The 14,359-nt window shown below is 56.9% G+C and overlaps 1 protein-coding gene across 3 annotated transcripts; it reads right to left on the bottom strand.

Annotated features, from left to right (window-relative positions):
* Window positions 1-3,882: 3,882 nt before the first annotated feature.
* Window positions 3,883-13,581, bottom strand: SLC37A2 (solute carrier family 37 member 2). 3 transcript variants are annotated; one of them, XM_030505479.1, is made up of 20 exons: window positions 13,501-13,581; window positions 11,795-11,876; window positions 11,621-11,708; window positions 11,267-11,345; window positions 10,955-11,090; window positions 10,480-10,556; window positions 10,219-10,385; window positions 9,588-9,625; window positions 9,166-9,348; window positions 8,939-9,029; window positions 8,799-8,861; window positions 8,241-8,326; window positions 7,384-7,432; window positions 7,100-7,173; window positions 6,577-6,655; window positions 6,362-6,459; window positions 5,322-5,386; window positions 5,037-5,083; window positions 4,523-4,555; window positions 3,883-4,130 (listed from the first exon to the last, which is right to left on the bottom strand). In XM_030505479.1, exons 1-18 carry the CDS (start codon window positions 13,557-13,559, stop codon window positions 5,041-5,043), a joined length of 1,557 nt encoding a protein of 518 aa, XP_030361339.1. In that variant the 5' UTR covers window positions 13,560-13,581; the 3' UTR covers window positions 3,883-4,130; window positions 4,523-4,555; window positions 5,037-5,040. The 3 variants fall into 3 exon arrangements, with proteins under 3 accessions (XP_030361339.1, XP_030361338.1, XP_030361340.1); XM_030505478.1 differs by lacking the exon at window positions 4,523-4,555 and having other exon boundaries at window positions 5,035-5,083; XM_030505480.1 differs by lacking the exons at window positions 4,523-4,555; window positions 5,037-5,083.
* Window positions 13,582-14,359: the final 778 nt, after the last annotated feature.

The raw sequence follows: 14,359 nt of genomic DNA, 5'->3' as shown, positions 1-14,359 counted from the left end.
GATGCTAAAAAAGGCAAATTAAAGTCTCCCCTCATCAAGAATGAGCAGGAAAGGCAGGTCTGGCCTGAGCAATCCTGCCAGCCCATGGAAGGACCTCCTTGCTGCAGCCGTGTGCTGTGGTCAGGGGTGATGTAGCCCCTCATATAGCAAGACTCATAGCTCTCGTACTGCTCTTTAATTATTTCCCCATTTCAGAGAGCTTTTTTTGGCCTTTTTATCATTTTGAACTGAAGATGGTGAACAGTGAATTAAAGCTTCTCCCAGCCTTGTCCTGACTGATCTCATTCACCAACTCCCACTGTCAGGACATGAAAGATGAATTAGGCAGAACAAATGAGCTCGGGGGTGACGTTTCCCCTGCAGATAATGCCCCAGCACTCATTCAGCCAGTGAAAAACATGGAATTACATGTCAGGAAAAGGCAGAGGAGAGGCGTCTCTGCTTCCCGAGCCGAGTAAGCACACAATCCCAGTCTATCCTGAAGCCTGTGTGTCCAAGGGAGTTGAACTTACCATGTTAAGGAACATGCCGAGCATTTATGCAACACAAGCGTGTCAGGTCTCCTGGTGATTTGGATGTTACACCTGAAACCAAATTCATATTTAATTCATCATCTTAATAACATTTATGAACACGAAGCAGGGCTCACGCTCGCTCCGGCTCCACTCTTTATTCCGGCTCTGTCTCCAGGTCTTTATTCCCTGTGCTTGTGAGGATGGTTTGGAGAGGCTTTGAGTCAGACGAACAGGGAAACGGTGGCAAAAGGAGCTGGGGCACAAAAAATCCCAACCCCAGAGGCAGGAATGGGAAACTTCTCCTGGTTTAGTGCCATAAATAAACCCAAGATTTGCTTTACCCCTTCCCTTAAATCCATTTGTAACTGAAATCAGTCAAAAGGCTCGTGGTGCGGGAGGGGGGATTTTGGGAAGAGCGGAATGCTGTGCTGCAGGAGGAACTTGGTGGCTCCTGCATGAGGAGACCATCCCAGAAATCCCATTTATTAGGGAAAGAGCCCCATGTGCTCTCCCCTTTATCCCTCCAAAGACATTCCAAGCTCCGTCCTCATCCTTTGCCACCCCTGGCAGCAGGGACCAGCCGGCTGGATGAACTCAACCCGGGCTCTCTCCCTGTATTTATTTATTCTGGGCACTTCTGCTTCTCCCGGCGCAGGGGCTTTCCAGACAGTTCCTGTTTATTTTTGGGAAAGGAAAGACCACGTCAAGGAATTGGTATGAGCCGGAGCTGTTTTCCAGCCAGCCACAAATGGTGAGTTTTTGCTGCCATCCCCTCACCCAAGCCCTCCGCTCCTGCAGGATAACCTCTCACCTCGGTCTAGCATCCTGATCCTTGTTTTTTCCAGTTAATATGCAGCAGGAGGGTGGGTTTGGCTTAAATCCCAACCTCCTCCTCACTGGGAGCTCAGGAGGTGTTATAGCCAAGGAGCCTTGCTCCCCCCCAGCTTTCTCCCAAAACTATGAGCAAATGATCCCAGCTTTCCCTTTGCAGAGGGAGCTCCGAGTGTCCCATTGTGCCAGCCCCATGCAGGTGAAAAACCGTGCTAAATCCCAGTGGGAGAAAGGGATGCCAAAAGGGATGTTTGCCCAAGACACTGCGCACTGGGAGGAGGGCAGCCGAGCCAGCTCAGGTGGGAAAACAGCCCTTTTCCCCCCTAAATTCCCTGCCTGGCTCCTTAGACGCGAGCCGGGATGCTCCCACACCAGGATGCTGGTACCCAGGGACCCGAGGGCTGCTGCTGGCTGGTGCCAGAGAGGGATGGAGGGAGCACAAGGATCTGCAGGGGAAACTCCTTGATTTAAGGAATTGAATCCTTGAATGACGGCAATTCCTCACGCTGTGCTCTGCCGGCACTTAATTACCCTCTCTGGTAAAAGCTGGCCTCTTGTTTCCACCTTGACTTTGCTGACTTCAGCTTCCCGCTGCTGAATCCCGCTTTGCCTTTGGCTGCTAATTAAAAAGCCCTTCAGCATTAGCCGGCTGCTCCTTGCGTAGGTCATTATGTGCTCCAGCCACCTCTTCACCTTCACAGCATCCCGGTGGAACAACAGCATTCCTTCAAGATATGTGCAGCCCCTTCCCAGGGCTGGGGGCCGTGGTGTCGCCCAGGCTCTGTTTTTACCAAACAGGCTCATAATGAGCCCATTTTAGGTGTGATTCTTGTTCCCATCCATGGGGCAGCAGCGTGATGGTGCTCTCCTGGTTCACACACACGATGCTGTGTCAAGAGGCTCGTGGCAGCGGGGGGGGAAGCAGCGGCCCCTTCTCCAGCAGAGGAATGAGATGAGGTGAGTCTTGCAGACAGCTCCCAAAGGAGCTTGGCTGGGATTAAACAGCCCTTTGGCTGGAGCAAACCCGCAGGATCCCCCCTCTGCCTTCCTGCCCACCCCTCGGCCTCTCAAATCTCGGTGAGATCTGGGGTTTTCTTTGGCATTTGGTCCAGTTTGGACGTTGAAAGCCGCTGTGGGCTGTCTGCCCTTTCTCCTCGCTCCCAGCCAAGGGCTGCTCACACTTTCCAAACACGAGCAGGATGCGGCCCAGGCCTAAATTTGTCCCGGAAAAACTGCAAGAACAGGCAGAAGGTGGGGGGGGAAAAAAGGAAGAAAGGGAAAACAAACCCAAACCAACTTGGGTTTTGCTGTGTACATCAGGGCTGGTGGGATTTGTTGCTTCAAAATACATTTCAAGCACCCCCGTCCTCCTCCATGAGATGAAGGTAACTAAGCAAAGTGAAAGCTCAGCCACACATGCACTGAACCAGCCGTTCTCAGCCCTGTGTGTGGCATCTCTGCTGTTCCTTGGTCCTTGTGCCATCAGAGGCCTCGGGATGCCGTGTGGCTCCACGGGATCATCTGCTGAGGACAGACCCTGTCGTGACACCTCTCCCTATGGCTCCATCAGGGTTTGTTTTGGGAGGGGCGTTATTTTCCTGGGAAAAGAGGGTCATTGAGATTTTGGTTTTCTCTGCCTGCCCTGGCTGTTTTTCCTGCTTTCTCCACAGGGACCTGCAGGCAACCAGCCCCACGGAGCATCTCTGGTCAGCGTGGAGGGGACCAAAGGCCTGGTATCACCATCCAGCCACCTCGAACGTGTGGCTGCCACTCTCCAAGCAGCCTGTCCCCTTTGCTGGTGAAATCAGCACTTAATAAAAATCACATCAGGCCCAGATGTTTTAAGACCCAAGGAGGTGAAGTCAATTAGAGTTCAGATTTATACCAGGCTGCTCTCCCCTGCGTGGACACCTGCAGCCTGGCACGTTCCCTTGGTGGTGACCAGGCTGAGGAATCCACCTCATGGCTTGTGAACACCCCAACTCCTCACGCCCCAAAGCTGGGGGCCCCCCCATGAGCACACAGCTGGCTCCAGCCCTTATCGAGTGACAATGGGGGTCTCTTGTCCCCATCTTGCCCTCTTGGTGCACAAGGCCAACAGCTCCAGTTTAACGTCCTGGGGCTCCTCCTAATGAGGAGGCATCTAATGAAGCCCATCAGCCACTCATCCTGGACAGAGGGTGGCCAGTCTGTTTGCCAAAGCATGGGGATGAGGCATGGCTACAGGTTCTTCTTTTGGGGCTAAATGGTATTAGGAAGCATCATAATCAGGGAAAAAACCCTGTTTTGGTGGTTTAGGTTTTGGTTTTTGTGGTAGGATGAGACAAGGAATAAAACCAGCTGAATTTGGGTTCAGTGAAAAGCTTGGGGATGTTCTCTACGTAGAATAAGCAGCACTTTGAGTCAAGGCAGTGCCTTAAATGCTTTGGAGCCAGCCTCCTGATCCAATATCCTGAAATACCAAGCACAGGGATGAGGCAGGCTTCCAAACGAGAGAATAGCAAGAAGAGGGGCACAACCACCACCCCCAAGCTGCCACAGACCCGGCCGAGCCCCGCCGGGACACGGCAACACAGATTTTGCACGTTTTTATTAATAAAATGGCCAAAAGTGAAGATTCAGCCCCAAAAACCTGATGTGCCGAGGTCCAGGGACTGCTCCTCGCTCCGAAGCAAGCCCATGGGGCTATGCCTCGCCTCTGCCGAGAGGAACACGCTCCCGGCGTGCTCCAGCCTCTCTGCTCCCTCCGGGCGGTTCACAGGGATCCATCAGAACTCCTTAAACCTGCATGGAGAGAAGCGAGGGGCTGAGCCTGGGGGGAGCCCCCCACAGGCATTGGGACCGTGCTGCTGGAGGGATGCAAAGTAAACCCCAGCCCATCTGCGCTGCAAGCCCGGAGGAGAAACAGGCTCAAGGAGAAGACGCAGCCACCGTTCCACCTCTGGCCAAAGCTCCCACAAAACATCTCCCAGCGTTTGCGCCTCCTCTCCACAAGCTGCTCCAGAGACAACCCAAAGCCCTTGAGGGTGTTGCAGTATTCCACAACCAAGCCGGCTGCTTCCCACAGCTCAAAACACCCTGATTTTGGTGCAGCCAGGACAGTCCTTGCCCCAGCCAGCCCTGGCACAAGAGAGCGGAGCCAACAGCCCTGAGCAGGAGATTTGGGCCGCACTTACCGCAGCGCAAGGCCCACACTAATGGTCTTTCACCTGCAAACACAAGACATAAAGGACCAAAGGTTCGTGGGGAGTGTGGGGTCTGGTGCCCCACAGCCAGGACTGGAAGTGCTCGGTGCTCCAGTGGCAATCAGAGACAGGTTGGTGCTGATTTGGAGGTATTTATACCCTCGTTGCAGTGATTTGGCCACGGGTTTGATTAGCGAGCCCAGGCTGTGTGTAATCAAGCTCATTAGCTTGGGTGGGCAAGGCTGTTTCAAGTGTGTTAATCAATGCCAATCAATCAGGCACCGTGGCTAACATCTTGTCAGGAGACAAGGACACGCTGCCCACCCACCCATCCACGCTCTCTTCCCTGGCCATCACCATTTGATTCCCAAATCCTGACCTCAGCCCTTCGATTATCAGCAGAGTGGCTGTTTGAGGCTGAGCCTGCCAAGCAGAACTCGAAAGCAGGGTGAATCAGGCTTGAGTTTGCATTTAATCCTCGGGGCTGGAGCAGAAATACTCACACCGAGCTACTTCCCATCCAGCACTGACTCTGTCAGCTGCACACTAGAGCTACAAAGACACAAGGACGGTGTGTTTAGCACCAGGAGGTGGCTAAAATGCCCCGGGTGCTGCCCTGGATCAAGGTGAAAATGTCTCTCTGTGCCCAACATGGGCAGGCGACCTCGCAGTGCCCACGTGAAGGTGCAGCAGGGACAGCAAGGGATGACAAATGTCTTTCCGGAGCGGCACCGATGCCCTGTTTTGGGATTGCAGGAGCAGAGGCCACCCTGGGGTGGCACGTACATACCCTCTCTTCCTCGCCATGTAGCCACACCACCCGCGGACCTCTTTGACCACCACACGAGCGAGGAGCTGCAAGAGGAAAGGTGGAGGGTCAGGTCACTGGGGGGGTGTGAGGGTTTCCATCACTGGGAGAGAAATTTTAAGGCTCTTCCTAGGGAAGATCTCATGAACTGGAACCCTGCGTGGAGGAGGTTGTTGGGAAAAGCTGAGTGAACAGAGGCAAAGGTTTGGAGTCATAGAATCCCAGACTGGTTTGTGTTGGAAGGGACATTAAAGCTCATCCAGCTCCAACCCCTGCCATGGGCAGGGACACCTTCCACTAGAGCAGGTTGCTCCAAGCCCCTGTGTCCAACCTGGCCTTGAACACTGCCAGGGATGGGGCAGCCACAGCTTCTCTGGGAAAAGTCTGTGCCAGCGCCTCAGCACCCTCACAGGGAAGAGCTTCTGCCTCAGAGCTCGTCTCAATCTCCCCTCTGGCAGGTTAAAGCCATTCCCCTTGGCCTGTCCCTCCATCCCTTGTCCAAAGCCCCTCTCCAGGTTTCCTGGAGCCCCTTTAGGCACTGGAGCTGCTCTAAGGTGTCCCCTTCAGGAGCCTTCTCTTCTCCAGGCTGCCCCAGCCCAGCTCTCTCAGCCTGGCTCCAGAGCAGAGCTGCTCCAGCCCTCGCAGCAGCTCCGGGGCCTCCTCTGGCCTCGCTCCAGCAGCTCCACATCCCTCTGGTGCTGTTGCCCCAGAGCTGGATCAGGACTGCAGGGGGAGGAGAATCCCCTCCTCAACCTGCTGCTCATGCTCTGGGGGTGCAGCCCAGCACACGGGGGGTTCTGGGCTCAAGCCCACACTGAAGCCGGGTCACAGGGAGCTTCTCATCACCCAACACCCCAAGTCCTTCTCCTCAGGCTGCTCTGAACCACTCTCTAATGCAGTTTGCCCTGTGCCTGGCTGTCTCTCAAGGACCATCCCTGCCCTCCACCAACAAGCGTGGTGGCTAAAAGGGAGCTCTTGAACACCCAGGGTAGCAAAGTGATTCCCACCGAGGAGGGACCTACCAGGCAAGCCAAGACATCCGCTGCTATCAACATGTAGAACACGTTATTCCAGCCCGTGGGGGAGATGAGCCCTGCGAGCAGTGGCCCTAGTGCAGCACCTGCGAGGGCACACGAGCCACGTTAGATGTCCTGTGCATGGGAGAAGGGACCAGGGCCCCCTCAGCACCACAGCAGTGAGGGGAAAATTGGTGCGCAGCACCCCCAGCCATACACACCTATGGATCCTGTGCCATCAATGATGGCTGTGACAGTAGAAAGGGCTTTGGCGTTGCCTTTGAGAGACTCATGGGTTCCCTGTTGGGTTGGAGAAGTAAAACATCAGGAGAAAGAGCAGCTTCAGGGTCTGCAGCCAGCGAATCCTAGTGTGAGGTTGTTCACACCCCAGGCAGCGATCTCCATGTATCAGACCCAGCCATGGATGGGAAGAGCAAACTCAGGCGCTGCCTGCAGCCAAACCATGGCAAAACCTGGCTCCCCAACAGCGGGCAGCAATCCCAGCTGGTTTCACAGCACGTTTTCCCAGTGACAGTGGGAGATGTAGAGGGAGATGCAGCAGAGTCACACGGCCACGGTGCAAGAGCAGTAGGAAAACAGCCGTGTTTCAGAGAATGTGGGGACCAGAACGCAAGGTGCGACAGCGCTTAGCTTTGCCAAACGAAGCTGAAATGCAGAAATCCCAGCAAACATCCCTCTGGGAAAGCGGGAGCAGCTTTTGGGGGTCTGGGATGTGCCTCTTACCAAGTCTGCTGACACAGCGGTGGTGATGAGAGCGTAGGGCCCGTTAACCAGCGCGCCGCAGACAATCAGCATCGCTGCGAGGAACGGGAGGAGATCAGGCCTGTCAGTGCAGGGAGCAGCAGGACGCTGGGCCCCATGCATCCATCCTGCACATCTCCGTGTTCCCACCCAGCACCACGCTCCCCAGATCCCAGACCGGGAGCCCAGGTCAAGAGGAGAAACGAAGGCAGGTGATCCCACAGCATCTCCCATCCCTTTGTGGGATGCACCGAGGAGCTCCTTACCTATGGATGTGCCAATGCCATTCTGGCCAACGTGGTTGTACAGGAACAGCTGGAAAAGAGCCATGAGATGAAGCAGTTACAGCTATTCCAGCTGTTTTCCATGCAGCAGCACCCCGGGATAGGACAGAGAAGGTGGGGACCTGAATGATCACTGGTGCCAAGCTTTACAGACCCAAGCTCCCCACAAGGAAAGCACCAGCCAGGATTAGGGAGCTGAGCGCACCCTTGGCTCCGTGTCCTGCAGTCTGCCTGCCAGATGGAATTCCTGGCTGCTGACAAACTGAGGTGCTGCCACGATTTATGGCCCAAGGAGGCTCATGCACGTCCGTGCGGGCTGAAGCCAGGCAGTGAGTTACTGGGGACGCTGATGGGATGCAGCCTCTTGGCTTTTCGGGGGGGAGAGGGTCAGAACCTAGAGCCAGCCAGGCTTGGATTACAGCTAATTAGCCTTGGGTTTGTGGCAGCAAAGCCAAATGAACTCCATGCAGGTGCTTGGGAAGGACATCCCAGCGTTAAGCTGGCAGCATGGAGGCTTTTGGGATGCAAAGCAAAGAGGCAAAAGCTGGACCAAAGACCCCCCAAAGTCTTTAAACCAGAGCAGGGTTACGGCAGGGTGGAGGGAAAAAAGAACCCCAGAGGGGTTGTTTTGGCTGTGAAGGGCTCTGCAATCCCCTCCCAGCCCCCAGCCGTGGAACATCTGGGCATGTGAATCTATCCCAGCTCTTATCTCAGCCGAGCGCGTGACCAGCTTATCCCGGGCTTGGGAAGAGGAGCACAAGAGGAACAGGCCGTGACTCAAAGGAGCCAGAGCAGAGCAGACCCTCGTGACTGGGTTTTAACCCCGCGTGACAACGCACCACGGGAGCGGCGAGGATCAGCATCACGCAGCACGTGGTGGCTCTGCCGCCCGTGTAGTCGGAGATGAGGCCGGCGAAGATCCCCCCTGCGAGGAGGAGACACATGTGTCAGTCACAGCAGCAAAGCTTCACCCAAAATCCATCGGGATGCTGCAGCGGGATGCTCCTGCATCCCCCAGCTTCTTGATGTCCCCAGGGTTACATAGAATAATATCAGAGTGAAGAGCTTTGATTTATCCCTGTGTCTTTCTCCCTGCAGATGGTTTCCCTACACCTGCACCCAGCTCTGGTCTCCTCTGCACTTGTTAAATGTGTTCTTTATCTAAGAAGAAGTCGAGTCTGAGCAAGCAAGACCCAAGGGAAGGTGTTATGATGGGCACCTGGATGGCAAAATAAAAGCACGGGGTGTTTGGTGCCTGCTGGGTGCTACGAATGCTGAATAAACCTCACTGCAGTGCTCCAGGGATGGTGTTACCTGTGGAGGGGGCTTCCAGTCGAGGCCAGGGTTGTCCCCAAATCATCCCTGATCCACCCCTTCCACCCGGGTACGTGACAAACCTAAAATGCCCCCGACGTCAAAGAGGGTTGACAGGTCCCCGGCTTTCTTGGCACCGAAATGAGCTGCAAGGAAGAGGAGAGGGATGAGGAGATGCTCCATTTGCCGGGCTCGGTCCCACCTCACCACCCCCAAAACTCACCGACGTTCACAATATAGAGGGGCAGCCAGTAGAGGAAGGTGTAGCTCACCAGCTTGGCAAAGAGCAGGCAAAGGGAGAACTCCACAACGCCCTGGGAGGAGAGGAGAAGACATCAGAAGAGCCTCCCAATCTCCTCCAGATAGAATCGGGCTTCCCCCTAATGTCCTGCCCTGGCTTTGCTCTTTCCTCCATCCCCATCGGGATCTAAGGGGTATCCCACAACTCACGGGTATCCGGAGCGCCCCGAGGAAGCTGATGGCTTCGGGCTCCTCAGCTGCCTCCTTGGGGCTGTCGAGGCGATCTGTGCTGCTCTGGCCTGAGGTGCTCAGTGGCCCCTCATTGGAGGTGACTGCTTCAGGATCCTTCCCATCGGTGGTCACTCCTCCAGCATCCTCCTCGTCAGAGGCCATCTAGAAGCAAGCCAGAAGCAGGAGATGTGGCTCTCGCTGCTGGAAGGGGCTGAAACATCAGATTCGTTGCCAGGATGTGACCCAGGGATGCTCACACTGGAACAGCATCGAGCATCCTCCGTGATAACTGAACATGGCTCTAATTTCTGGGGTTATGACCTGATTTCTGGTTATGATTCAACATAAACTGAGCGACCACCCAGCCCAGGACAAGCCTGTTGGGAATCAATTCAACTCACATGATGCAGAGGTGGACTGCAGCCGACGTCCTCTGGATCTGCAAGGAGAAAGGAGATCCCATGAGAGCCTGGACCAGCCCCAGGGAGAAACATGGAGCTGGGAACCCCCCAAGGGCTGAGCTGCATCTCCCAGCAGCAAAAAACCTGGTAAAATCCAAAGTGCTTCCCAAATGTTTTATAGAAAGGCTGAAAGGAGTGACCAGCACAGGGGCTGAGCCTGCCTGGATGATCCCAAAGGATGCTGAGCATCCCCGTGGTGGTCAGGTCCACGTCCCTGCTTGCCACAAGTTGGAAATAAGGATTTGGGGTTGCCAAAAAACACTTGGAGATGGGCGAGGTGGTGGTGAGGTGGTGGTTAAGGGTGCTGAGGCGCTGGCACAGGGTGCCCAGAGAAGCTGTGGCTGCCCCATCCCTGGCAGTGTTCAAGGCCAGGTTGGACACAGGGGCTTGGAGCAACCTGCTCTAGTGGAAGGTGTCCCTGCCCGTGGCAGGGGTTAGAGCTGGGTGAGCTTTAAGGTCCCTTCCAACACAAACCACTCTATACTATGATTCTATGAAGGTGAATCACTGTGGTCCTGCTGGTTTTGGTGTTACACTGGTCCCCTGCTGCACCCTGGATCACACCACTCACACTCCACGAGGAAGAAGAAGCAGATGATGCCCATGGCAGCGATGATGATGCCGGGCACGATGAAGGACAAGCCCCAGGCCGAGGAAACCCAGACACCGGCGATGAGCGACCCCAAGATGTTCCCGACGGAGGTGTGCGAGTTCCAGATGCCCATGATCAAACCTCTCCTGCGGGGACAGAGCCGGGGTCGGGATCACCGGGACGGCTGCTGAGGCCAACAGGGACCAGGACTGGGGTGGGACACGCTGGAGAAACACTCACTTTCCCTTCCCAAACCAATTCCCAACACACGCCACGACAGAAGGCCAGCCCGTCGTCTGCACCAGCCCATTGCAGACCTGGGAAAAGAGAGGCAGCATCACAGCACTGTCAGACACCCGACCTGATCCATGGATCCCATTCTGGGCTCAAAAACAGCCACCCCCGACCCAAAGCTTTCGAGGAAACACTTGGTTTAGGGGGTTTGTTCCTGCTGGAGCAATCCCGGAGCCGTTTGCATCCTTCCTGTGGCTCCATCGGGAGCGGCTGGTGTTGCCAAACCGAGCGCCCGCCCTGCTCGGTGGAACTGGCACACCCGGTGGTTTCGGCTCCCACGCCATGGGTGACCAGGTTGGATGGGAGTGGAAATGCCCGGCATTCCCTATTGGAAACTGGGGCACCCCGACACCCAAAAAGCCACGAAAAAGCCGGGAGGAGGCCGTGGTGGTAAAACCCAGGTCGTCCAGCATGGATGTACCTGCATGATGATGAAGTACCAGAGGACGTGGATGTTCCAGAAGTAGCCGAGGCCAAAGAGCGCAGTGAAGAGCCCGCTCAGCACCATCCCCCCCGACAGGTAGTAGCGCAGGGGGAGGCGCTCCCCAAAAATCCCACTGTGGAGGCAGGTAAGAGCATGGATAGGACCTGTCACAGGTGATGTGTCATCACACCGAGCTGGTGCCTGAATCCCAAGCGGATCCCAGCACCCTGTTGGGTGCTGCTTTCCCCATCCCGATGGAAACCAGCTTCCCGGCAGACTGGTGTGTGAAGGGAAAAGGGACCTGGGTACCTGATAAACATCCCGATGGCATAGGCCACCAGGAAGGCGTTATCCAGCGCCCCAAAAAGCTCCTTGTAGTTGTCCCCATCTGGAATAGAAACATTAGGGCCACATCAATGTGGTCCCAGTTTTCCCTTCCCATGGCTCATCCACATCCCCATTCCCAAACACTCCTCCCAGGGGATTCTTGGAGCATGGCCGGGTCTCTTCCCAGCCCTGATTTTGCCACTGGCTGCTTAATTACCCCCCTGGTGCCTAAGGAGGAGGTAGAACCTCCAGCCACCACCCAGCTTAGGGCACGGGGGACCCCGTCCTGGCTGCCATGGGGTAGATTTGGGGGTGACTTGGGGGGCTCAGCCTTACCGAAGGGTGCCCAACTGCACCACGTGCTGCTGTTGGAGTCGTTGTGGGGGTTTGGGCCCAAAGCAGAGCAATTGGGGTGCAGCTGGCTCTGTGGGGAGAGAAAAAGTGGGACTTGGGATGCTTGGGGGCACCCGCATCCCTTCTCCCTACAGTTGGGGTGAGGTTGGGGCCAACCTTGACGATGCTGATGGGTTTTCGGGAGAGGTGGTAGCTGGTGTAGCAGAGGAAGGTCAGCACCAGCGTCAGGCCACGGTAGCTGCGGGATAGAGTGAGCAGAGAGGTCAGGGATGGGGACACAGGGATGGGGACAGGGATGGGGACAGGGATGGGTGGCCTGTCACCACCCCACTGGCAAAGAGGATGACTTGGGCATTTCCAGCCTTGGTGTTTTCCATGTTCTTCTCCTCCTTTTTGGAGAAAAGAAGCAGGTAGAAGGATGAGAGGCACCACTGTGCTGGGTTGAATCCACTCAGGATGTGCCCAGGAATTTAGGACTGGCACTATTTAACCTGTGGGGTGTTAGAAACTCATGGGAAAGGGGAAAACCGGGGTCGTTTCTGCTTGTTTCCCCCTCCAAAACACCCCTTTTAGCACCAAATGGTGCCAGATTGGTGAGCTGAACCGGCTCAGCCCCCCAAAACAGCCAAGGATGCACCCCAGTAATCCATGGGGTGAGCAAGTGACTCCCCAGCGTCACGGGTGGAAATGGGGCACAGGATTGTGGCTGATTCATCATCATTCCTGGTGTAAATTAAAGAGAGATGGAAAGAACAGGGGGGAAGGGGGATGACCTAAGCAATTCCTGCTCCAGTTCCTCCCCCAAATTGCATATTTATCCCTTTTGCTTGAATTAAATGCAGGAAAATGAGGGAAATCAGAGGGAAAATGGGGTCTGGGCTTGGGGATGGGGCTGCTGCTCCCAGCAAAGGTGGTGGATGAAGCCTGGAGAATCCCAGATAGGATCTAACACACTCTGGAGCAGGATGAGCATCTCCAAGGGGCCTCGTCCTGCATTGGGGGTAGAGCAGAGGATGCAGGAGGTCGGGGGCAGCTGCAGCACCCAGAAGTCACGGGATTGCTCCAAGTTTAGAACAAAACCAACCAAAAGCCTTTTCTCTGCGGTTTTAGCCCATCCTGCTCCTCTGCAGTTTCACTTCACAAAAGAGCTTAGGGCCGGTCTCTGCCCCGGTTCCAGCCCCTGTCCCGGTTCCGGTCCCTATCCCAGTGCTAGTCTCCCGGTCCAGCACCGGCCCCGGTCGCCAGGAGGGTGATCCCCGGCCCAGGACCGGTCCTCATCCAGGTGCCGGTCCTTATCCCGGTGCCAGTCTCCCGGTCCCGGTCCCCAGGACAGTGATCCGGGGTCCAGGGCCGGTTCCGATCCCGCTGAGTCGCTATCGCGGTGCCGGTCCCCCGGTCCAGAGCCGGTCCCTGTCCCGGTGTCTGTGTCCATCCCGGTGCCGGCCCCAGGAAGAGTGTCCCGGGGTCCAGGGCTGGTTCCAGCCCCGGTTCCGGTCCCTATCCCGGTGCCTCTCCCCAGGAGAGTGATCCCCTGTCCAGAACCGGTCCCTGTCCCCAAGAGAGTGATGGAGGATCCAGGGCTCGTCCCTATTCCGGGGCCGGTCGTTATCCCGGTGCCGGTCCCTCTCCCAGCGACCCCCTGCCCAGGACCGGTCCCTTTCCCCAAGAGAGTGACGCGGGGTCCGGGGCTGATTCCCACCCCGGTCCCTATCCCTGTTCCAGTCCTTATTCGGGTGCCGCTCCAGGGCTGGGCTCAGGAGCGTGCCCCCCGCTCCAGGGCTGATCCCGCTCCCGGTCCCCAGGGCAGTAACCGGGGACCCAGGGCTGTCCCCATCCCGGTCCCGTCCCCGCGCGGCGCTCACCGGCTGTCCCGGGGCAGGGCGCGGAGCAGGCGGATGCCGGGGGCCAGCGCTGCCCTCATGGCGGCAGCGGAGCGGCCGCTGCCCCCGCGGCCGCTTTTCACCGCCCCGCGGGGCCGCCGCTCCCCGCCCCGGGCCCGGGCCCGCCCCGGCCTCGCCTCCAGCCCCGGCCGAGCCGCAGCTTCCCCTCGGGCCCCGGCTCCGAGATGGGAACAGAGAAACCCGGGACTGGGGCGGGGAGACCCCGTGTCCCGCGGCCGGTCCCCTCCGAGGGGCGCCGGGATTCCCTCCGGAGGATGTTTTTCCCGCTGGAAAAAGCCGGGTTTAACCTTCCCACTCGCTGCCCCATCACCTTCGGGGCCCTGGTTTCAGCTCAGCCTTGCTTTGGGGTTTGCTGAAGGGATGTGGGGGTGCTGCTCTCCCTTCCTATGGGTTTCACAGCAGGAGAAATCCCCCCTCCGCCAAGGGATCCACTAGGATGGAGCCGAGCCAGAGGCCGATTGTGAGGCTGAGGAGCAGCAATGGCTTTACTCAACCATCATTCCTTTGAGCTAAGCCCAAAGCCAGCCAAAATCCCTTTGGGAGCCCCTCTGGAGTGGTGGGAATGGGGTGCCCAGGGTGTTAGTGAGTGCCTGGAGCCCTGCCAAGGCAACGCTTGTCCTCAGCTGCCCCGGCACAAGGCCCTGCCCTGAAACCAGTTAAAATCCACGGCTGCAGCTTCAGCTTTTCACTTCCCTGATCCTGGCACACATGGAAACCTCCCAGGCCAGATCCTGCCCAGGTCCTCAGCACCCTCCGTTAGCTCCATGGGGTCTTCTCCTGACGCAAAAGGCAGTTAATAAACAGCACCAGCCACCCTGGA

The sequence above is a fragment of the Strigops habroptila genome, chromosome 17, assembly GCF_004027225.2.
Source record: "Strigops habroptila isolate Jane chromosome 17, bStrHab1.2.pri, whole genome shotgun sequence".
In the NCBI taxonomy this organism is placed as follows: Eukaryota; Metazoa; Chordata; class Aves; order Psittaciformes; family Psittacidae; genus Strigops; species Strigops habroptila.
This window is presented reverse-complemented; position numbering and strand designations above follow the sequence as displayed.